At 42.8% G+C, this 24,819-nt stretch overlaps 1 protein-coding gene across 7 annotated transcripts in view; it reads right to left on the bottom strand.

The window, feature by feature from the left end:
• Positions 1 to 3,049: 3,049 nt before the first annotated feature.
• The window catches only part of ALMS1 (ALMS1 centrosome and basal body associated protein), a 78,531-nt gene continuing 56,761 nt past the window's right edge, over positions 3,050 to 24,819 (bottom strand). Inside the window, exons 12-20 of one of the 7 annotated variants that reach the window (XM_087737273.1) lie at positions 23,432 to 24,411; positions 19,743 to 19,857; positions 18,465 to 18,719; positions 17,080 to 17,324; positions 15,786 to 15,969; positions 15,506 to 15,569; positions 10,245 to 10,344; positions 7,637 to 7,712; positions 3,050 to 3,597 (exon numbers count right to left, since the gene is read on the bottom strand). In XM_087737273.1, coding sequence (XP_087593399.1) covers positions 3,467 to 3,597; positions 7,637 to 7,712; positions 10,245 to 10,344; positions 15,506 to 15,569; positions 15,786 to 15,969; positions 17,080 to 17,324; positions 18,465 to 18,719; positions 19,743 to 19,857; positions 23,432 to 24,411 — 2,150 coding nt within the window. In that variant the 3' untranslated portion in view covers positions 3,050 to 3,466. Of the gene's footprint in view, positions 3,598 to 7,636; positions 7,713 to 10,244; positions 10,345 to 15,505; positions 15,570 to 15,785; positions 15,970 to 17,079; positions 17,325 to 18,464; positions 18,720 to 19,742; positions 19,858 to 23,215; positions 24,412 to 24,819 lie in introns of all 7 variants that reach the window. The other 6 variants (XM_087737269.1, XM_087737271.1, XM_087737270.1 and 3 more) reach the window with 6 other exon arrangements.

Below are 24,819 nucleotides of genomic sequence, written 5' to 3'. Positions count from 1 at the left end.
CATCAGGATGGAATACAAAAGGTAGAACTAGTGGAAATGATCATGGCAGAGGAAATGGAAGGTGTTTCTGAAGAGCAAACAAGCCTCCTGCTTTAAAACAAGGAACCCTTCAAAGCATAAGGTGGCTTTTTTACGCCCCTTTCCCCTGCTGCTTCCTTGCCTTGCCCACCTCACCCGCACATCCATCCGTCAAGTCCAGTTTGTAGACAGTACATCTACAGGCAATCCAAAGCCAAAGACCAGTCATTGTATTTATTTGATGATGAACAAGGTACAAATGAATGATGATCAAAGCTGCTTTCAGTTTCTAGAGACAACTCAACAGACGACGGTGCTGCCCTTTCCCAGTTCCTGAGACAGCAGCTACGACAGCCGGCCTTTCGGTGAGACTCGGTCACGCATCTGGTATCTACACAATAACCGTTGTGCAGGTGGGCATGGCAAATGCCGATCAAAGAACATTTCTGATTAACTAATAACAAAAGCCTGCTCCTGTAGGGTTTAAAAAAAAAAAAAAAAATAGTTCTGCCCTCTTTAAACTTCCAAAGATTTGCAGAACTTACCCTAAAAGTCTTTGTGTAGCAGTGGATTAAGAGGAGATGACTCCACTCTGGAATCAACACAAGACGAGCCTAATTTCCTGAGTTTTTGGAAAGAAGTTTTGCGTGTTGGAACCGACGACTCCAAATGTCAACAGCCTTTTTCCATAGAAATATAAACACTGGATGCTTTGCACCCGGCACGAGCTTTATCTGACTGATGACAACAAGGAATGGTCGTGGAGGGGCTGTGAGTCAGCTTCACTAGCATCCCTCACCAAGAAATCAAGAGAAGGATGGACGATGATGCTGTTAGAGTGCAGGGCTGAGGAGAAGACCTGCCTCCTTTAACCTGGCCACGCGGGACCTGATCTTCACAAGTTCTGAGAAGTTGCAGCTCCTCCCGATTCCATTTGGAATTGCAGGTACTCACTCCTCTGGGGAGAAAAGTCAATCTATCTCATGCTGTTCCTCCACAAAACTTTCTTTTCCCCCACTGTGTGGAAAGCAAAGAGAATTTTTGTAAAACAAATGTAAAAAAAAAAAAAAAAAGCAAAGCTTTACAATATTTCAGAAAGCCGAGTGTAAATTCTTTGTGTGCCCCGAGACCAGCGTAAAACATCCAAGCGCAGCCTTCCGATCACACATTCTGATAGACTAAAGCACGCCTGAACAGAAAATTTTTTAACAGAAGCAAACGCTCCTCCCTTAGCAAAGGCAAAATGCTACAATATTATTAGCAAATGCGAAATTACATCTACTTGTCACTAAATCCCTCAAGCCACAACTCTAACAACTCACAGAGTGACAGCGACTGTTAGATTACTCTGGTAGTGAACATTTTTAAGCAAGGTAAAACATAAAAAAAAAAAATTGCAGCAGCTCTTCCTTTGTTTTGAAAGGTTTTGCAATGTGTAGTTCTCTACTTAGAGGAGGATGGGTTGAAATGGACCTTTGTTGGATTTGCAATGTGCTTGGTTATTGGCGCCTATGCTCTTGTTGGGGAGCAACGCACAGGCAGGCTATGGACATTTAAATAAAAACAACCATCAGCTGTGTTATCTGACTGTAAGACGACTTCCAAGCATCCTCGGAGGCATCAGCAGGGCCCTTAAGCTCTCTTGTTTTTACATCAGTTGAAAGCTTGAAAGCATCTTTAAGAAGCTAACTGGCTTTAAATGAGCACTCGGTGAGGTAAGATCTTGTCCTGACTCCAAGACAACTGAATTCCTTGTCGCAAGGAAAAAGTCTATTCATATGTATATCGGAGAACGCCATGAGAAATCTCAGTACCAGCAAGTTTTAGCACCTTCTGCTTCAGCAAGGTACAAAGCTGCTTTCTAGCCCCAGAAGTGTGTTTCAAAAGGCAAAGCAGCAGCTTGCATCCAAACTGATCCCAAGGACAAGAGAGCGGAAGGAGCAAAGGGGTAAAAACAGATTTTGGAAAGTGGAAAGGTCTAACGAGATAAGCCATCCCCTGAGCTGATTTATCGCAGCCATGTGATACTGTATTATTTTTAACCTGCACTTTTAGCTTCAGATTTCTGAGACCAGACCAGATATGGCCTTCCGACATATTAGATCATGGTTTTGTGGTGGCTGGGGTTTTTTTTGCATGCTATTCTGATACGAAAAGTACATCCAGATAAATTATACATCTTACACCCGGATATATTCTCACATTTTATTTCCTTCTGACTCTGGGGTAGGATATAACAGCTGCTTTAACAGCATGTAGTACCACCGGCACAGGACACAGTTTGAAAAATACTGTGCCAGGTCTTTCTCTAGTGTAATTCAGTGTAGTTCCACTGACCTTCAAGGGAATCACATTATTTCCCATCATGTGAAGATTTGATTCATTACATCCCAATGTGAACTCCAGGGGTAACTGGCAGAGCTGGACCGTAGCCACCACTGGATGGCTTAGCCAAGGGGTGAAACGAGAAGTTCTATGAGATTTGTAGCGAACACAGGAGGTCAAAAGCTGAGCTGTGCCTCACCCTCTGCAGAATTGGGTGTACTGTTACAGCTCTTCCTTGAACTAAATTGCTATGAACATCTTAGATACAGAAAATAGGAAACCACTGTTCACACCCACTCAGTTTTCCTCAGATGTCTCTTCCTGTTTATACACCATACGAACTCTATTGTGATAAGCAAATGAAACTGAGACTTCAGGATTCTATCACCAAGAACCACAATCTTTACACTGCACCTTTTGCCACTGCGACGCTAGTTAAGTGTACACCCAAGTACCCCATCAGAATGCAAGCACTGAATGAAGTGAAGGGGACTCTCCCAGGCAAGGCTTAAAAATTCCCAACATCACAAAAATTTTCTCTGATTAGACTCTCCTGGCTCATACGGAGAGACAGCAAACCAAGCGAAAGGTCAGTGAAGTCACGACTCCCCCACTCTTTCAGAGCTAATAACGTCCAGTTTAAGCAGCCATTACAGTTACCTTGCAAGTTCTTAAGTTCTGTGTTGGGTAGAGTAAGAAGGGATTATGGCCTGGTTTCTTCAGATGTTGTCCATACAGACAGCGAAGATACATTTCATGACTGCTGCAACAGTTACTAACAAACTGATGTTATTTATTAAGGGTTTTTTAAAGCAGCACAAAACATTACAAGTAAGTTTTCTACATTGAGATAGGAAATAAAAAATAGTTAAAAATCGATGTTAAAAACAATTTAAAATAAATATATAAAACTGCTATTCCAATCAGGTAGTTATAAATATATTATGAACCAAGTACTTCCAAACTACGTTTACTTTGGAAGTGCATAACACCACTACAAAAAACAGCCATTTATTTAAAAATCTGTCGTTCATATCAAATCATTGAGTCTTAAATACAGCAAGATTCCATTAGTACAAAAACGACCCAAGTGCATACCACAAAACATACACTGCACAAGTATTTACTGCATTATCTTTTTCACATCGTGATCTCCCTTACGCTGCAAGTTTACTAAGCACAATACACCCTCGTTTGAACAGATCTTTATCAGTTCCACGGCACCTTCCTCCCCAAGACACGGTTGGTGATTTTCTGAAAGATAAAAACAAACCGAGAGAGATGAGTATTATTCCTCTAAAAGTTAAAAACACTAAGCATGAAGATATTGTTAATAAGTTTCTGAACAGAAGATCAAGGGGTAATACAACACTAAGAAATGGCTATTAAATTACACCTTTTAGGACATTTATTTATGACATGTCATAAATAATTTGTCATAAATTTCTCCTTTTAGGACATGTATTTATTACACCTTTTAGGACATTTATTTATTACTAAATTACACCTTTTAGGACAGCTAAAGCAGCCTAGCTGTTTCTCACTCATTGGTATGGAAAACACCAGGATATCCCTGTGCTGGCTGCTGGGGAAACGGTCAGAAACAAGTCCAAGGGGTCAGAATACATCTTGACATCAGTCGACAGACCGTTTCCCCAAGTAACCATGAGGCACGTCTTGCTCTTCACCTTCTGAATACAAACTTCGGGGTGTTATGCGTTCCCCAGCTTGCGAAACATTTACGGAAGGACACAGGAAAATCAGAGTTACAGAGAAGAGTGACAAGCATAGTGGAAGATAAAGGAAGTGTTTTCTACAATAAATAACTGAATAAATTAGGACTCTTCACTACAGTGGGAAGGATGAGCCATGACTGAAGGGGAAGAGACGCAAGTCTGTACAATCCTAAGCAGCCTGAAGCAGGTGAAAAGGCAACGTTATTTGCAGATTCTTCCAAAAATTATCTGGGGAGGCACGATATAAAATAACTGGTAATAGATTTTAAAGAAACGAAACAAAAAGACACAGAATACTGTATGTGAAGAGTCACAGCCTTGTGCAGTCAAACTGTGGAAGTCTGCCCTGTGGTGCTGCGAACACCAGGCATTCACACTTCACAAAGCAAGTGGACAAATTCATGAAAGAAAAAAAACAAGACCCCACCAACCCAAAGGTGGATTCGAAGCCCCTTGGACATAAATCACACCAGCCTGTTAGAGCATCTTTGGGAAGTACTGCTAACGCTGGCTCTGCTATGGTATTCTTCCCCAGGCACCTGCGAGCGTGACCCATTCTTACGGCGATGGGCAATCCAGAAGAGAAACACCACAGTGTCGATCTGCTGGAGGGCAGGAATGCTCTGCAGAGGGACCTGGCCAGGCTGGGTAGTTGGGCCGGGGCCAACTGTATGAGGTTCAGCAAGGCTCAGGGCCAGGTCCTGCACCTGGGTCACAACAACCCCAGGCAATGCTACAGCCTTGGGGAGGGGTGGCTGGAGAGCTGCCCGGCGGGAAAGGACCTGGGGTGTTGGTCGACAGCTGCCTGAACGTGAGCCAGCAGTGTGCCCAGGTGGCCAAGAGGGCCAGTGGCATCCTGGCTTGTATCAGGAATGGTGTGGCCAGCAGGACCAGGGAGGTGATGGTGCCCCTGTGCTGGGCACTGGTGAGGCCGCCCCTCGAGTCCTGTGCTCAGCGCTGGGCCCCTCACCCCAAGGCGGCCACGGAGGGGCTGGAGCGTGGCCAGAGCAGGGCAGCGAGGCTGGGGCAGGGGCTGGAGCGGAGCGGCTGGGGGAGCTGGGGGGGCTCAGCCTGGGGAAGAGGAGGCTGAGGGGAGCCCTCATCGCTCTCTGCAACCGCCTGAAAGGAGGCTGGAGCCGGGGGGGGTCGGTCTCTTCTCCCCAGGAACAAGCGATGGGACGAGAGGGAACGGCCTCAAGCTGCGCCAGGGCAGGTTTGGGTTGGGTATTAGGAAAAACTTCTTCCCCGAAAGGGTGGTCAGGCATTGGAACAGGCTGCCCAGGGCAGGGGCTGAGTCCCCATCCCTGGAGGTATTTAAGGAACGGATAGATGTGGTGCTCGAGGACATGGTATAGATGGACTTGGCAGAGCTAGATTAACGGTTGGACTTGATGATCTTGGGGGTCTTTTCCAACCTTAACAATTCTATGTTTTTATGATTCTGCTAGCTCAGCCAGCAGATCCCCAACGTTCTGAAGCATGTGGCTTTATAGAAGTGTACAATAAAGTAAGAGATTTGGGTAACTCATATATTACTAACAGCAGTGGGAATGATACAGCCATTACCTGATGAGACCTTTCGCATCACACTGATGAATGCAACATGCAGCTCTCAGCTTTTATACACACACACAGAGCATGCAGTATACATGTATATAGTATATACATAAACTATATCTAGTGTATCTACCAATACAGAATATACTCTGCTTACATACATACAGATAAAAAGAAGCAAAGCTGCTGATATGAATCTCAGCGTGAAACGTCTCTCAAATACCTCACAAAGCCACAGACGGGCTCAAAACACCTTACACCACAAAACCTCTGAACAGTCCTGAGAGCTCACAGGCCCTTTTGCAATCTAACAAGCAAACCCAGCGAGCAATGAGATGCTATCGCCCCTCTTTGCTCCACTCGGGAGGAAGTGGCTACAAAACAAAAAGCCCTACCATGTTGCTGACAGGAAGGAAAATGTAGCCAAGGGCATGAAAAACAGACATTAAAAAAAAAAATAATAATGTAAAGCAGCAAGTAAAGTGCAATTCAGTTTTACACCTCTAGAAGCATGTGGGTTTTCCTTTGGGGTAGTGACACCTTGTGGCCCCTATCCTGCATAGGCTCTAAAGGACATGTCCCATACATAAATAAAATACAAGTGTTTAGTGTTCCTGAATGCTAACATCCTTTTTCTTTTTTAAGGGGTAGAGGGAAGTACATCCATTAATAACTTTGCTATCCCCGTTACGGAGGTTTCTCCCATGCTGCCTATTTACAAAAATGGCAAATTCACTACATCTCATAGAAAAGCCTCAGTAACGGAACGAATTTGTATCTGATAAACTCATAAAAATAATTTTCACTTCACTGGGGTTGAAAGAGTTCTGATTTATGCTGCCATCAGATCAGAAATCTGTCTTGACTATGCAGTTTTCAAAATTAAAGGGCATGCACCATTCTCTTATCCGACTAGTACAATTTTATGCTCTATTTGAAATTAAAAGTACAAAAGCAACGGGATACTGGGACAGAACATCAGCCCAGACCCATGTGCATCCTGTGATAAAAATATCTTTGCTATCTTAATAAAGTTAAGTATTTAATGATTTGAAAAATTAAGAATGCTTGTGCAACCCTCAGTCGCCTTCTAGCCCATACCGTTTCCTCCCCAGGATCCCATCCTCACTCAACAAAACTGTTCTTTCATCCTCTCTTCGCTTCCCACCACACTGCCTCACATTGCCACGGTAGCACACAAATGCCTTACAACAAGCACTGACAGCCCTTACTTCTCAGGCGTCCTCTGAGTATTTTCACTCGTACTTTACAGAAGGTAAGAGAATTTTGTTCATATATATATGTATATATACATATATACACACACACTAATTTGGGGCCCTATTTGGAGGCAAATAAACTCAGTTTCATCTCATCCCTCAACCTGGACACTAATTTAAGATCATTATCCTTGGTTCCCTACAGCTAACGAAGAGTCACACGCTGCCTCCAGAGAGCAGTGTGTCCCACCTAGTAGCGGTTGTTGCTCACGCTGGAAACATACAATTTTAGCTGGTTGGTTGGTTTCTCCTCGGGATACGTTTCTAAGAAGCTGGTGTTCATTTTTTTTCTGAAGTACTGACCCATAAATTATATCAATATGCTGTTATACCTAACACACCTCTAAATTCTTGTGTGAGGATTTCACTTTTAAGTGATACTTCAGCAAAACATTGTCCATGATGATGTACATAGAGGTATGAGCGTGTGTGCATGTTTAATTCATTGCTTCCTTTCCCAAACATGAATCATCCCTAACCCGTGAGCCCTCAATGTCCTACAGAAACGGCCTGCACACCGTACTGCTAGCTAACCCCATCCTCGGAGCCAGCCTTACTGCTATTAGTGAGGTGTACGCCTAGTTTTACTTTTACACGTCTACTCCTTTGGTATCAGTGACAGGAATAGAAGCAGAAATTCAGCCAAGAAAATAGGAGTGTAAGCCTCAGACACTCCAAAACAGGGTGCCTCAGCACAGACAGTTTCACCAGCAGCTTAACCTGCTGAGCTGCACTCTGAACTGGAGTAGCTGGGGCATGAGTACATCCTTCCTCCATCAAGATGACCAGTGGTGGCCTGTCAAAATCCAAAGAGAGAAGGACAAAGAAGTTTCATTAGGAACAGGGCATGCCACTAAGCACTGACCTGGGAGTCAGAGATACGAGTACTATGCCTGGCTCTACCGCTGACCCACATGCAAACTTGAGCGGGGCACTTGACCCTCTGCCTCCCTCTCCTTTCCCAAGCTTTGCCCAGATAGATGCCGAACAATCTTGGAAGGAACTGTCCCCTACTAGGCTCGTATAAGGCACAACAGGACTCCTCTAGGTGACTGCAATTAAAATAAGAGTCAGATCTATTCCAGAGTACAGATCTACTGTTCTACATCAGCAGTTCACAAACTTGTCGCTATGAGAGACACTCAGACCGCAGTTTGGGTACAGTGCTACAGATCATTTAAATGGTACAACCCTAGATTACATATGTTTTTAGTCTAGCTTTTGTACCAGCCGTTTTCTTCTCCTAATAGCCTGTGTCATCTTTGGAGTCATTCCACAGAATCTGTGGTTCTTTTTTTCATGCACAATCAGATCCGCTTAGAAACTGATGCTCTCAGCAACACATTTACCAAATTCTAAACAAACCATTCACTGTATTTACAGCTACTCACTACAGCTATTCTGCATCATCAAGGAAGACAAAAAGATTACAATATTTACTGCGATGAATCATCATCCCTCTTCCAATCAAAACCACCCTTGTATACAAAACCTCTGATCCAATTCCCTCTCTGCTTCTCGCTGACTACGCTACTTCAAGTCAACAACTGCCAGCTTTCATTAACTCTTATCACCTTACTGTACCGGTGTCTGAGATTCTCAGGCTAGCGACAAAAACGTGTTCTGAATACACCCTGCAAAAGCACAGCATCAAATTCCAGTAATTCTAGTGGTAAGTACCCACAATCAGATTAGAAAGGTATTCTGGATAATACACTGCATTACAAGCCCTGACTTAAAATCCAATTACTGCTGTTCCCAACAAATAACTAACCCTATTATTCCAGCTCTGGTAGGACAACACAGCCAGGAAAGAGTTGCAATGCTAAAACTGAAGTGCAAGCTTAAGACCCAGAGGAAAAAAAAAAAAATCAATTTTCATTTTTAATGCATGTCCTTAAGCCACAGAGGCTTATAATGCAGTTTATTGCCTGCTGCCAGAGTTCTCCAGAAGGCTATGTTTTATGGTAAATGAGTTATTAAAAAGAGAGAAGGTAAGTCAGGTTAGAACCTCAGTGTTTGTATTGCAAACTGTTGTTCCTCATCTTTTAGTTCTTATTAAGTCTTAAGAGAAAGCTTAAGCATACAGCTGCCTAGAAGAGCTTAAAAAGTGACACACTGGTCAGTTTTGGAGATGTATTTCTCCGAGGGGACAAATGGACCTCCTTTGTTTTATCAGGACATTTATCACATCATTGTTTATAAACTGATACTGCTTGGTACACAGAAATACTTAGATGTGTGCACAGGGGAGGCCATAGGGACAGAAGACTCTCCTCCTTGTTACTTGTCGTGCGTAACCCAGGTGAGTCTCTAGCACAGGTGTCTTCCACCTTTTTGTCATTAATTAAACCAGTGTTTAACAGACAGACACAAAGCACACGTTACACAACTTGGACAGCCAGCGAGGAAGAGCATTAGCAGCGGTTGTTAGCTGGGACAGGAGCAGGCATCCCTGCAGGGATCTCACTGCTTCATGGCAGAATGAGGCAGGATTCAGCAGAGTCCTAGAGTAACCCAGCAAAACGGGCCCCACTGTTTTCTTCTCCTGCTCACCAAAACCCTGGAGTCCTCACCCCACCTTTGCTCTGCTGCCAGTTGTGTGGCGAGGCCCCAGCACAGAAGCTGTTCTTGAACTGCTGGATAAGTGTTTGTGGTTCAAAATTAGTCACGCCCATGCTTAGGGATACCGGTTTATTCTACAGCTTGCCAGACAGAGGAGATCTTTGGCTGATCGGTGCCAGTGCAGTAAGACGACACTATTAGCTGAACAAACACATAACGGTGAAATCCACAGCCCTCAAAGTTAACAAATTACCACCGGGACTGCCAGTTCTCCGTTGGAGCAAAATTAAGAATGACGACTCCAGGCTTTGCTAACCATGGTTGCGAAGTTAGCTGGGAATTGTGTAAGCTAAATCCATCCACAGCAAGGCTACACAAGAGCAAAACCAGCAGCCTTCAGTTCAAGGAAGCATGGTCCTTCTTCAAATATGCTCCACGATCGCTCTGTTCGGCCCTCAAGACTGCGCAAGACCTTTTTTGTATGCTTTGATCAGGACCATGCTTCCTTGTCTTTTTTCCCATACACCATGTGCAGGTACTGGAAGGATTTCAGGTTAGGTAAGGGGATTTTTTGTCCCACGTTTTGCTAAGCTTGACTGCTTTGACCCTGATTAAATGCTAATGTATCCTAACCACCTAGAAGTTGCAAAATAATACCACAGAATTAACATTTAGTAAATATTACTATAATGCTTGTGACCTCAAGAAAAAAAAAAAAAAAATCTAAAATGTTCCAGTATAAGTACTCGACCAGAACACCTACCGTTTTGTAAAGCTGTGCTTTCAGGCGGTACGAGTTGTATTCCATTTTTCTCTTCTCTTCCTCTCGCTTCTTCTGCACCTCTGGCAGCTGCTCATAGATCCTTAAGTGTAAATACAAAAAGTCAAAAATAGTGACTTGGAAGGAAGGAACTTATTGATATAAAAAAAACATCCTCTATTTTATCTTCACAATCTGTTAAAGGCTACTGGCCAACCACATCATAGAAAAATTTATCTGGGGGTTTACTGGTGTCACACAGGGAAAATGTGGAATACATAGCAGTTGTGATACCGGAAATTCCCACATCCCATAATGCCTTTCTCTTACAAGCAGCACCCTCCTAAAAGCAACATTTATAACATTAAAATGACCATACAGCTGATATATTACCCAGCTGCAAAAGGTAGAGCTTCAATATCTTCAGTACAGAATAGCCGCGTTGCTTTGAGGATACGCTGATTCTGAGTAACATCTTTATCTACCAATAGCAGTATTTTTATCACAAGAATAACCTGAGTTAAGCTATTTAGGCATCTTTTCAATATTTCAATATTTGCAACATTCAAGATTGTTGCCCTGTTTAGGTCTTTGTCTTCCCCAGTGCTGCACTTCTCCCATACCAGAGCCAAACAGCAAGGGATGCTTTGAACTCAACAGAAGGTGGCTGGTGCTCAGCACAGAGCCAGCGCGCTATTCTGGTTTGGTTTACGTGCTACCATCTAAAGGAGGGACCCGAGAGCTAGGATGGCAGTGTATTGCTCATGCTGCCTTCCCCAAATCTTCCTGTACGATCATAAAGCTTTACTAATTTCATGACAGTGGTTGCCAAGAAATAGGCAGCTCCAAAAACGTTGTGGTTTACGGGAGGTGGAAACGAACGATGTTCAAAAATTTCATTCCTGTAATATTTAAAGCAAGACGGATCCTCCCAGAACTCCTTTCTTAACATGCTGATTTGATAATCAGCGTATAGAAAACAAAAAGACTTGTTACAGATACAGTAGTGCATTATACTCTTTTAGAGACTTTCATTCTTACGTCAGTATAATATCTTTGCATAATTACTGTTGGCACTTCCAATATTTTTAAACACATCTATGCCTTCAACTCGTATTATCTGAAAGAACTTCAACACGCTCCATTTTGAACAGTGCAAATCAATGCAGCCCACCAGCCAGGAGGGGCATCTTTGACAGTTATCTTGGTACTAATTCCAGCAGGAAAATAAGTCATGCTTCAGACCGGCAAGAGAAATGAGGGAGGCAAACGTGCATCCGTTTGCACCCATTTGCTATTTAGTCAGTACAAGTTAGGTGTCACTTGCATGTTTCAAAGGAGAGAAGGACGAGAAGTTAGCTGGAAAACAAAGTAATAGGAAACTGTACGATAACACCTAACTAAGCGGGCAGAATCAAGAAAGCAAGAACTTGGGAATTCATGAGCAAGCAAATACACATCCAACACCAAAAAAAAGAAGGGGGGGGGGGGGGGGGAAAGCAACGGCACTCCTTCCAGTGACCTACCTTCCTGCGTATCCCTATTTTCCTACTCTGTCTGCAGCTGCTCTTAGGAGGTCTTCTTTTCTAAAAATGTCACTACCCACATAACCACTACAGAAAAGAGGAAATAAATCACATTTTCATGTTTACTTTACTCCTCCTATGCTTTGCTGGAAGGCAGCAAAGGGTGCTAGGGCTATGCATGTGTTCCTGGATGGAGGTAGGGATGCCTCCGAGATTTGGGGTTTGACTTTACTACCATCTCACCATTCTCTAAAGGTTTTCGCCATTCGAGGGCTCCCCTTGAAGAAAGATCAAGATTTACCCCTCGCAAATCATCCTGCCATAAAGAAGTTTAGAGCAAGAAGTGGGCAATGCAGAATTGTAGGTCAATTCATTGAAAATTGTTTTCATTACGTCTAGCTAATGTGCCATGAGAAATTCCATTTATACCCTCACAGAGAAAAAAAATAAGCTTTTGCAGTCATTACAGGTGTGGATTTCAAAAGAATGGTACAGAATAAATTACTTCTCAGCTCCATCTGAGAGCTGGAGTATGACAGCAGCAAGAACAAAAAAAGTCACCAGGTGTGACTGCCTGAATCAGTCTCCAGAGAAGCCCTGCTGACTTCGGTTATTACGAAATCAGTTTCTGAAAACGTATATACGAGTTCAGATACAGTCCAAGTGACCCGAACCCAAACCCTTCTACTTCAGCTAAAACATGTGGAGATGCATTCCTCGGGGAACTGCCATATTTACCATATTTACCACTTCTGCCCTCTCTATTAATGCCCTAAAAATACTTTTAAAAGCCAAAGGCTATTGAAATAAAAAATTCTTTTGGGACTCTCCCACCATATATATCAAGGGGTTTATTTTATATATTGTGTATTCCAGTAGATATTTTGTAGAATCGCAGTGTATCGTAGGTTGGAAGGGACCTCCGGAGGTCACCTACTCCACCCTCCTGCTCGAAGCAGGGCTAACTTCACGGCTACATCATCCCCTCAACGTGTGACTATTGCCAAGGACGCAGATCCGACCACCGCTGTGGGCCCTGGCCCAGCACTTCACCACCCTCCTTGTGAAAAACTCATTTCCATGTCTCCAGCTAGAATTTCTCCTTACCGTAACGCATCACCACCGCTGCTTGTCCCGTCACCGCGCACCTCCAAGAAGAGGCTTCCTCTGCCTTCTCTACACCCCTCTTCTGGCAGGGAAGCACCACTGCCAGCTCCGCACCTTCAGCCTCCTCCTCCCCAGGCCAAACAAACCCAGCCTCCCCAGCTTCTCCTCACGCACCGCGTGCTCCAGCCCCGACTGTCTCGGTGGCCTCCGCCAGACTCAGGCCACTTCGTTGACCTCCCTCTTGTCCTGGCAGCCCAGAACAGGAGAGAGGATCTAGCCGTGGGCCCATGAGTGCCAAGCAGAGGGAATATCCCCTTCCCTCCACCTGCATGAAATGCAGTGTGTAGCTGGCCTTCATCGCTGCAAGGGCATACTGCCAACTCATGTTCAGTTTGCTGTCCACCAGCTGCCAGGCTCCCAAGACCCTCTGCAGAAGGGCCACTCCACAGGCTGGCTGTCCTCGGACACTGCCAAGAAGGGTGTCTGTCCCAAGGAGAGACTTGGTATTTATCGCTGTTGAACTTGATGAGATTCCTCTTGGCCCTTTCCTCCAGCCTGCAGAGATCTCTAGAAACTACAGACCCACTCTCAGCATAGTGGCTGGCCCTCCCAGTTCAGTGTCACCTGCAAACCTGTTGAGGTGTGCTCCATCCCATCACTACTACTGATGATCATAGAACCATAGAATCGTTAAGGCTGGAAAAGACCCCCAAGATCATCAAGTCCAACCGTTCACCCAGCACTGCCAAGGCCACCACTAAACCATGTCCCTAAGCACCACGTCTACCCGGCTTTTAAATGCCTCCAGGGGTGGGGACTCAGCCCCTGCCCTGGGCAGCCTGTTCCAATGCCTGACAGCCCTTTCGGGGAAGAAGTTTTTCCTAATACCCAACCCAAACCTGCCCTGGCGCAGCTTGAGGCCGTTCCCTCTCGTCCCATCGCTTGTTCCTGGGGAGCAGAGACCGCCCCCCCCCGGCTCCAGCCTCCTTTCAGGCAGTTGCAGAGAGCGATGAGGGCTCCCCTCAGCCTCCTCTTCTCCAGGCTGAGCCCCCCCAGCTCCCCCAGCCGCTCCTCCCCAGCCTTGGGCTCCAGCCCCTGCCCCAGCCTCGCTGCCCTGCTCTGGCCACGCTCCAGCCCCTCCATGGCCGCCTTGGGGTGAGGGGCCCAGTGCTGAGCACAGCATTCGAGGGGCAGCCTCACCAGTGCCCAGCACAGGGGCACCATCACCTCCCTGCTCCTGCTAGCCACACCATTCCTGATACAAGCCAGGATGCCATTGGCCCTCTTGGCCACCTGGGCACAGTGCTGGCTCACGTTCAGGCAGCTGTCGACCAACACCCCCAGGTCCTTTTCCACCAGACAGCTCTCCAGCCACTCCTCCCCACGCCTGTAGCGTTGCCTGGGGTTGTTGTGACCCAAGTGCAGGACCCGGCCCTGAGCCTTGTTGACCCTCACCCAGTGGCCTGGGCCCATTGATCCAGCCTGGCCAGGTCCCTCTGCAGAGCCTCCAGCAGATCGACACTTCCACCCAACTTGGTGTCATCTGCAGAGTTACTGAGGGTGCCCTCAATCCCCTCATCCAGATCATCAATAAAGATATTGAACAGGACCGGCCCCAACACTGAGCCCTAGGGAACACCACTCATGACCGGCCGCCAACTGGATTTGACTCCATTCACCAACGATGGTGCTGTGAGACAGTCCTGGCACACAGCATTGTCCCTTCACATAGCACAAACCCCTCCCTGCATGCAGCATGTACATTCCAAGAGTTCAACGCAATAAAGCACTTGCATATATGCTGAAATACCAAATACTTGAAGTATCCCTTGCCTCAAGGTACACTCTTCTTGACCTTTGTTTTGTTTTGACTCCAAATAACTTACAGTATCATTGTATTTTTATGTAACTTTACAAGTTATCAGAGATGACTTCATGAGTCTCTAATTTACTTTGAAGTATTTATGCTGCTTCTCAACAGGTACTCTTCCAAACCACCTCCTCTCAACCCCACAACGTTTCAGAATCTAGCTGCAATAAACTCCATTTTTTTTATTATACCTTCACGTGCTCTCTCTGTAGCATAGGTATTCCAAATGTTTAATACGTTGTTAGTGCGCTGTGCACTCCATATATGAATTACTTGAGTCAAAAATAAGGCAAAACCTATTATAAGGTGTTTTTTTCCAAGGGTAAAAGCCTCCGTATTCCTTTGAGGGTAGTTATTTCTTACGTAAAGCTACTTTCATGTGGTGCAATGATACCTCACTTCCTGCACCAGTTACTTAGTGTGGTAATGTTTAAAACTACACAGATGCTCCAGTGGCCCACACCCTACGTTTCGTCTCCTTTCGGGATCCAGTACTTGCACAGTTGCTGCAGTGCTTGGATGGCAGATACTGCAGCAGAACGCTCAGCTTTAGTTACAGAAATAGTTTTTCCAAAATGATCTTTCTTGGGTTTTCTAAATAGGTGCTTTGTCCCTCCGATAAGGTGCCTACATCTTGCACTGAAAAAGCTGAGTTATCCCCAACACCCAATTCTTTGATTGCAGATACGATTCATCCATCTTTCCTACCCATTTACTCAGGTCACCTATCTACCTGAAACAAAATATTTTCTTAACCTTACCGTTTAGATCTTTGAACCATTTCACTCTTTGGAATTGTTCTTCTCTTTTCTCTAATCGGAAAACCTAAATGGAAAATTTTGAGATAAGAGAGCAGTGAACAAGTCTGCTTCTCACAAAGAACACGACTGCAACAATCTGACTCCTTTATAAGTTATGGATTCTTACAGACGATAATGTTAAATAATTGTAATGCTTTTATTAAAAATACACACACCCTTAAGCGTAATGTGGAAATTCGTTAATTCCTATAGAATGTAAGGAGCAGAACCATAAAGGTACCTCTGTTGGACAGCATGTGACTTGCATTCCTGTAGCCCTTTCTTTTCTCCGGAGGATTAAATAGCTCTTCTCGTTCAGACTGCAGTACGTTCTGCATCCGCCTTTCCTCCATTACAAGCTTCAGATGCTTCACACGCTCTCCAGAGCGGGAGATGAAATCAGGGCGATGCACTGCCAGAGCCTCCTAAGATGGGATGACACAAAATGAAGTCTAAAGTGGCCAGACTGTCTCCCTGCAGCTGGAAGGGAATAATCAAAATATCTAACACCATTACCAAAGCATGGGAAAAAATCCCATCAAAGTAGTATTTGGTATAACATACAAAATCTTGTATCCTTAATGCTGGGTAGGTCCTCAGAGACCTTGTTTAACAATTTGTCAACAACCAGAAAATTAACTGGCCAGAAAGAAAAAAAAAACGCTAAAATAATTAGCAAAAGGGACACAAATCTCTTCTCAAAAAAGCATAGCAAAAAGTTAACAAAGTTGAGCCCATAGGATAGAAGATTCTGTAACTTATTACGATCTCCCTTGTTACAAACACTCGGCACATCAACATGAGTGATTTATTTTGGATCAGAAGCGGAATTTTGAAAGCGATCTCCTGATATCTCTGCCACACTCCAGTGTCCATCGCAGGGCAGTCTCTGACACACAAGCAGATGGAACTGAGCTTAAAGAAACTTCAGAAGTGCACCTTAATTAGCACTTCCTAATTCACGTTTCACTTGCTGTGGACAACCTCTTTCAAAAATATTTCTGTACACTACATCTGTGTTTTTCCACAGATATTTAGAGTGATCGCACCTTATCTGAAGCGTACACCGTATATGCACGTGCGTGTATGTACACACACACATACACTGTTTGCACTGTATGAATTAAAGCCCACTTTAATCACATACTATGTACACACAGTATTATTTCTGCATGGAAGCAAGTATGACTTGACACTACCTCAGCTACATTCCCTCTAGTTCCTGAAGCCAAATGATTTAAGCCTTAAAATATTAGGTCAATTCAAATATACCAGCATATTGTGGAAAGATTACCATAACCAAACAGGACTGACAAATTCATTGGTTTTCTTGTTCTATTTTGTTGGGGTTTTTTTGGGTTTTTTTTTTTTGAGCAGGAGCAGTCTGTAACATGTTGACTTCCACTGATTATAAAGGTGAAATAACAAAACAAAACAAACAAAAGGAATAAAATGAATGTGTTTCCAGAAGATTCAGCATTGCTCCTGAAATCCTACTGAGACCCCAGCAGCCTTACAGCACAGTGTGCCTTTACCTGTAGCGTAAGCTTCACGAACGGTCGCAAGGACCTGTTCTCAGCATCTCTTTCTGGAACTGCTGGCTGAATCGCGTTGCTGTGCTGCTGCTCTTGCCAGTTCTTCTCTCGGAGAGGCTCTCTCCAAGGCTTTGTGCTGGTCAATGGTTCAAACCAAGCGGGACCAGGACCAGAAAAGGAATGGGAATGGTTTTCTTTCCTAGACTCAGATTTCAAGTCTTCTGCTTGGACGAACCATGAAATTCCTGTTAAAAAGATCACAGAAGAGAAAAAAGGTTTGTACACAATATATGTGCCTATTTTCCATCCCCACCTATGGCCCTTCATGCCCAAGGTCTTTGCTAAATACAATCAGTGGCCTAACACTGCAATAAATACTTCAGTTTAATAACGGTGGGACTCTGTAGCAGACACCTTTGGCAGTTTCAAAAGAATTCCTTTGCCAAGTGTCAGAAAACCAGCAAGTCTTTATCAAACAACACTTCTGAAAAGGCACAAAATGGCTTAGTTTGCAAGTTTCTCTCTCTCTATAGAAAGAATAGTTATTTATCAGCAATTACACATTTTTAAGGTGCCTCTGTGCTGTCCTAAGCCCTGTGGCTTTTTATAGATATTTTTGAAGATCAAATGCTTTACATCTTGCAAATGTTAAATATGTATACAAGAATTAGATTACTCACAGTTTACATACATAATGGGATTTGAATACATCAGCTAATATTCTGAGCAGATATTCAAAATTTCCTAAATTAAACCGGTATGAGAGAGAATGATTTGTCCCTACAACAACGATGACTCAGGAAAACATTTTTAAACATTTAATCATGACATTGTGAAGACTGACAGGAAATTTGGGAGGGGGAAAAAAAAAAAAAAAAAAAAAAAAAAGTCAGGAGGCTACACCATCAGCCCAAAAATGCAACTCTAGCTAAAAGAGGGAGACATCTAGTTCTTCTGGTACCACAATCTTCCCTCAAGTACTCCTGAAAAAATACTTGTTCTTTCAAGCCTCACTACCTGAAACAGTAAGTACAACTTACAGTGATCAGGTACTCAGAGCTTAACAGAACCTTTTATATCTTGAAAATCAAGTATCTACGTGATTCCCACCTCATTCATCTTTCCTCGCCTTATTCATTGCTTCCTATTTACTGGCGAGGTTGCATCTAACAGCTTGATTGAAAATGCCATCATAACAGAGCACTAGAGAGCTCACTTGACATAGTGGTTTTGTTTAAAATCCCTTGATTAAAAACAGACTAAGAACTGACTGTACTAGTGGCAGGCTACTCTGTGTCCTAGCTAATCCTCCTCACGTATTTTGCTGGTTGCTGTTCAGACGTACAGCTTTTCTGGTCTACAGAGAAAGCGTATTTTGGACTGACCTTGTGGTAAATGCAGCCTGCTCCTTTTCGTCCTTTTCTCCACGAAAAAACTGCCTGGCTGTCCCTTCTGCTTACCCTTGCTTCCTGCTGCCTGACGATCTGTGACCATACCATCTGACTCTCCAAAAATACCATCAACACAATGCCAGGGTTCCTGTGGCCGTCGATTTGGCTGGCTAGATCTTGGGGTAGGAAAAGTCACACCAACATCGCGTGTGTTTTTCTTAGTTGCACTGTTCACAATCTCCAGGTCTCCTGTAGTTGAAAATGAAGTGGTAACATCTTATTCCAGAGCAGCTGGAAGTACTTCAACATCAGCACGTGTGACAGGCATAGGTCAGGGGGCGACCCTCAATTTTTACTGTGACTCTCTGAAGAGTCAACTTCAAATCCACTGCCAAAAGACACAATGGCAGGTCAACATACAGCTTTACATTTTGCACAATGGAACTGCAGGTTTTTCTGGACCTGTTAGTTTACCCAGTGCGTCCCATCCAAAACTGTGTTTTGGCTACAGAGGATTGGTTTGCCCACAGCACTACAAATATTTAACAGAAACACCACCACAAACATTTACCAGAAACATATAAAGTGGAAGGTGTCAACTAACATTCAAAAAAGTCATAACGTAATCTTGAAAACAAGCCATGAAAATACTTTTCTGATTCAATCCACTTGCACATGAGAAAAAAGCAGTAATCAATAAATAATTGATATGTCTGATGAATAAAACAAAGCCATTACTCAATCTGATGATGGGAAGTTGGTGTGTAAATGAAAGCAATGAAGAAACTGATAATTGCCACCAGAAAAACCCAAATGCAGAACTGCACCAGTCCAGGATCAGCTTACGTTTTAAATAGAATATAACACCCAAAATATTACCAAGAAGCATACGAAACACTGCAGTTGCCTTCTGAAATAGCATATGCCTACAAAATACATTCTGTGAATAACAGATGTCTTGTGGAGAAAACAATATATAAAAAAAAATACAGTTCGTCCACCTTTGCTACTGAAACGGATCAGAAGCTTAGGTTAATAAACTTATAAGTAAGTGAGAAAGCTGGCTACTAAAGCAGACCAAGAAAGGAAACAAAATGGCCCATTTTAATTAGAACACAACATCTTTCCCTAAAAGCATTTGAAGTGAATTTGAAGAATGCTGCTTGTACATACCCATCACCAAAAACACGCAACAGACTTTGGAGAATGGTTTCCAAAGAGATGAAAAGCAGAAGCAAACACAGAAGACAAGTCTGGAATTCAACAACTCACCTGCTTGGATCCCTTTGTTTAGCATCCGTGTCCGTCGCTTGTTACTAAGAGCAGAGCTTGGCCCCCAAGAACTGCTGCTTGCAGAAGCTGAATCCGATGAAAGGGAGATTGCATTCTAGAAAAAAAAACAAACCATACAAGAGAACAGAAATTCCTGAAATACTAACTGAAATGAACAGAAAGCAGGTTTTAAACAGCAAGAAAGTTATAGTCATCATTCTTTACTTGTTATACCTTGGTCCTATTGTTATTTAGACGTTTGTCACAGGCTCACCAGTGTCTCTTATTGCTATGCCACACAGATCAGTGTCTCATATTGCTATGCCAGCCTTGACTTTATCCTCATGCACCAATGCACTTTCTGCACCCCGTTACAGTAAGAAAAGCGCATTATTTCTGTAGGCAAGAGCTTGCCTGTGATCACAACCTGTACAGTGCTGACCATCCTCCAATTCATTTGTCCAAAGTTCGTGGGACAATGTGGCCTGTCAAGACAGACTTACAGAAAACCTTTGCTGTAGCAAGATCATTTGTTGGCTGTACTTTCATGAGAAACTGCAAAGTGTGAAATATTTCTGCTTTGGAAAGAGGCAGAATAAACATCTAAACTGAATCCTATATTCCTACCCTCTCAAGCCAAAAGCCTTCAAAGGTTGCTGGGTTTGCTGGAGGGACAAACTGTCTTGAAAGATTAAGATGTTGCTTTGTAAATTCCCAAGGAACTCCCGTTCTGTACCACGAGCATGAAAGAGCAAAGCCCTTTCAAAACACGGGAAGGTCTCTCACCCTGTGATCCTCCTTACACAAAGTTCTCCAGGTGGAGAAAATTAAACTCAATCAAAACAAGAAACAGAAGACACGCGGTAAGAGCATGGCTTAGGCAAAACGCTAGTTTCACATCTTCACCATTCACACAAGCAGAAGTTCCAGCTGCAGGGATGGAAGCAGCACAACTTTGATACAATACATTCATTTAAATTTTATGACGTGTTATAACTTTACAGCCTTTTAAAAAGGAATATACTCTGTAAAGTGTATTGCATCTAGTCCACAAGCTTTGTGGTTATATAAAATATGGAGAGGGTTAGTGCTTTATTAACGGCAATTAACTGACAGTGCTTCCCCAGGCTTCAGATCCAACAGTGCGGCACAGACCAATCTCTGCAGCTCCGCTGAATTTTTAATTATGAAACAGATTTTTTTTTTTCCTTGATGATAGCAATTAGTATCCTATTAGTAACTCGTAACACTAGCCACGATGGACATGAACAGAGACTTTTTTTTATTACCTTTTTATTGAACCTCTGCTATCACCACTTCAATGCAAAACATAATTTCATTTCAACATTAAAAGGAGGCAATTTTTACTCTCATGCATACTGGCAAGAACGGTTTTTCAGTTTCATAAAGCTGTTTCAGCTCTAGTAGAGTGCACTAGACAGATGTAGTAGATATGTGTCTTCTTTCAGAGAACAGAAGCAAATTTGAATATGTGCTCAGCAAAAGGGAAGAGAGTATAAAGTAAGGGAAAAAATGAGATAACCCATTTGCATGCACATGCATATCAGCCCGCAGAAATAAATATAAGCAGCCATTCAATACCAAATATTGACATGCATATTCCTATTTGGACTAGAATATTCAGTGCAGCGCTTTCAAAGCCCTTCAGCAGCTGAATAGCGCAACCTTTCGCTTTGTACCTGCTACCAGATGGCAGCTTGAAGAGTACTTTAGAAATAACAGAAACTGGAATAGATAAAAACCTTCTGGGATGGGTTCAGTATCTATAAATAAAAAAAGCTGTAACCAAGTTTTCTGGAAGAGAGCTGACAATAGGCTCTCATAAAAAAACTGAGCTACAAAATGCAGCACTCGCCTGAAAGATCTGTACAGTAGTCTCCCTAGGAGTGGGCTCCTGCTATAAATAAATATCCGTCTCTGAAACACAGATATTTGCAACTGAAAAAATAATAATAAATCTTGATTTCTGTTCAGCCGAGCATCACAGAAATTACCATAATTTGGATTTTAAATTAAGTTTGCCATTTTGCCATCAATTTTCCCCTCGCGCCTTATTTGAGGTGGGTCATGTGTCTCTTTATATGTATTTTTAAAAAGAACACCACATCAGCAGATAAAAGACACTACTTTCTAAAGCCATATGGGTTCAATGCAACATCAAGCACCAGGAACAGTGAGCCTTTATTCTCACATACGTATCACTGCAACCAGTCCTCTCATGGGTGATTTTAACAGGCAAAAGACTAGATGTCGGTTTTAAGGTCCAAATAGACATCGAAAGATTAGTCTTATGAATGGAAAATGGAATAAAAGCATCTCCTAAATATCACAACCGTGCAAGAAATGTTGGATACTAATTTTATTGTTAGATGGTCAGTGTTCTGATTAATAGTCCTAATGTTGCAAAGTTTATGACAATTTTATTTTACCTTTAAATAAGTATTATAAATAAAAATATTAATTAAAAATATTTTTAAACCATTCTTAGTCTTGAAAAAGGCTGTTCCTCCCCCACACATGCATTCATTAGCTTACTCAACACACAGAGCTTGAGTTGTTTCTATAAAAAAAAAACAAACAACTAACTCATTTCAATGAAATCTATTAGTAATGATGACACTACCACTTTCTTCTAGTAATACGAAAAAAAAAGAGAGAAATATTTCTCACTTGTTCCCGTACTTTTCAGCATGAATGTATATTACAGAACACCAAAACTCTGTAATTTCTTACTATGATCACCAAATCCGTGCCAAGGCCCCCTTTCAGGAAATTAATTTTCATTTCTCCTCCAAAGGGCAATGGCCGATTTCAACTGAAGTAATCAGAAAGATTTTCTCCACTTTAAAACAGCTTCACTCCAGACTTTTCACCTAGAATCCTTAGGGCCAAGCCTTGGTCTTTTAATAGAATAGCCTGAACTGCCAAATAGACAAATTGAAGAAGCTTAAAACCAACACTCGACAAAATAATTCCAACATTTAAAATAGACAAACAGTAACAAAAGTCAAATAATAATTCCAATTTTTACGAAATGGTATTTATCGTTGCCCAGAGATATTCAGGTAGCAATACGCAAAAGTCTACAACCTCAACTTACCACCACCATCTTCAGGATTGCTAAAGCACAGAACCTGCAGGTAACTAGAAATCAGATACAGCAGGATCTTGCTTACCAAGACAAATAAAGGAAGAAAAAAAAGACAAATAAGAACAAAGGGAAAGAAAGCACAATTGATGTTTTAAGATATTTTGATCTCGTCCTTGTTTCTGGAAAGACAGAGAGACTTGTTTGAGCTACGTAGATCAAAGACAGAAGCCTACCATATAAACAACACTCTCTGGGAAATTTTAAATGATTCTCCGAATAACAAACTCGACTACTGTACAGCAGTTTAAGAGTTCCTGTAAAGATGAGTTAAAAATGTCTTCTAGTCTAACTGACCACATACCTGGATCTCTTTCCTTGTCCTGTGTCTCTCAGAAGTAACCTTTGGATATTCTACACCCACTGCTTTGCCACTTCCCTTGTCCCACTTTTCAGAGCGGCTTTTCTGGTGGTTGATGGTACAATAAAGCTGGGAAAGTCTTGGTGACACCCGCACTCTTTCATGCCCAAAAGCCCTGATCAGCCTGGCAGTGTCAATGGTGGAAATGGAACTGCTCACCTCAGTCTGAGTAGCAGTTTCCATCTCTGTTTGGGTCACCGCATCCGATTCTGAGGTGGTGGAACTGATCGTGGTGCCATGATCTCTACTAAGCCTTGTCTCTGAGGAAGTGTCACTAGGAGTTTCCAAGTACTGCTGGTGCTCCAAAATTTTATTCATGTGGTAGATAATTTTCTCTCCTGACCTATTTTTCCTGAGCTCAACAAGACTATTTTTATCGTGGGTAATACGTGGTCTTTCTTCAACTTGTGTTGCATTAGGCTCTAAGGTACTTTCAGACATGCTCTTTTCTGGCAGTCTTATTTTCTTCTGTTCTCTTCCCTTAATTTTTTTTTCAGAAACATTCTTTTCAAATTTTGTTGGTATTAGCGTATGCTTAATGGGATTCTGAAGGACCCTGGCCAATCGATCAAGGCGTTCAACAAGGGACAGCTCACCATTGCGCCTAAAATCATGGTGCTGGTGTCTCTTCTGGCACTCCAAAAACTTAATCCAGAGTTCATCTAAGCTACCGCTGGAGTGGGTTCTGTGTCTCGGTGCTAGGACTTTCTCCACAGTGTCATTGAGGTGAGTTGTTTGGCTACATGGCAAAGGATAATTTCTAGCTGCCTTTTGTTCTGCTTCTCTTCTGACACGTTCAAGCAGCTCCTTCCCCGACGTTTCACTCCCCAAAGATGGGCCAACCTTTAGATCTTCATTCTTGCTGTAATCTGCTTCTGCAGTGAGCGGAAAGAATTCATTTTCACCAGCTTTTTTATGATGAACAGAGAAAACACGTTGACGACGATGTGCTTTTTTCTGATTCTGCAAGACGGCACCTGAGGAAGGCCTAGCATGTCCAGTACCAGAACTGTCTTCTGACAGCTCGCTGTTAGATAGGAAGTAGCTCTCACACATGGGCATTGGATGATGAAGGTAGAACCGTGCAGATCTGAAGACCGAATGAGTGGCTTTTACAGACTTTGAATGATCTCTGTGTTCTAGAAGAGAAGAAAAACACTTTAAATTTTTGTTTTTTTACAGGGAAGAAAGTAGCAAACAGCAAATCTTAAACAGGATGATTTTCATCCTAACACTTTCCAATCAGTTCAAAGGATTAATAGCAGGAATCATTGTACTCATTCCAAAAATGCAACAAACTTAGAAATGAAGTTTCAGCATTAGTAAAAGTACATAAATAATATTTTCTATCATTTGCAACAGAGAATCCAAGGGAACATTATACCTAGCTGAATGTGAAGGAGGAATCTAGACACACCACAGGTTAATTACCCAGACTAAAATTTGAACTGAGTCTTTATTTACATTTACGGAAACTCATGCCAGGCAGCCACAACTCATTTTGCCTCTTTTCAGCCAAATGCCCAGGGAGTACAAACGTCCCCCAA

Source organism: Nipponia nippon, unplaced genomic scaffold (assembly GCF_047370975.1).
Source record: "Nipponia nippon isolate SJK-2023a ecotype South Korea unplaced genomic scaffold, ASM4737097v1 scaffold_6, whole genome shotgun sequence".
NCBI lineage: Eukaryota > Metazoa > Chordata > Aves > Pelecaniformes > Threskiornithidae > Nipponia > Nipponia nippon.
This window is presented reverse-complemented; position numbering and strand designations above follow the sequence as displayed.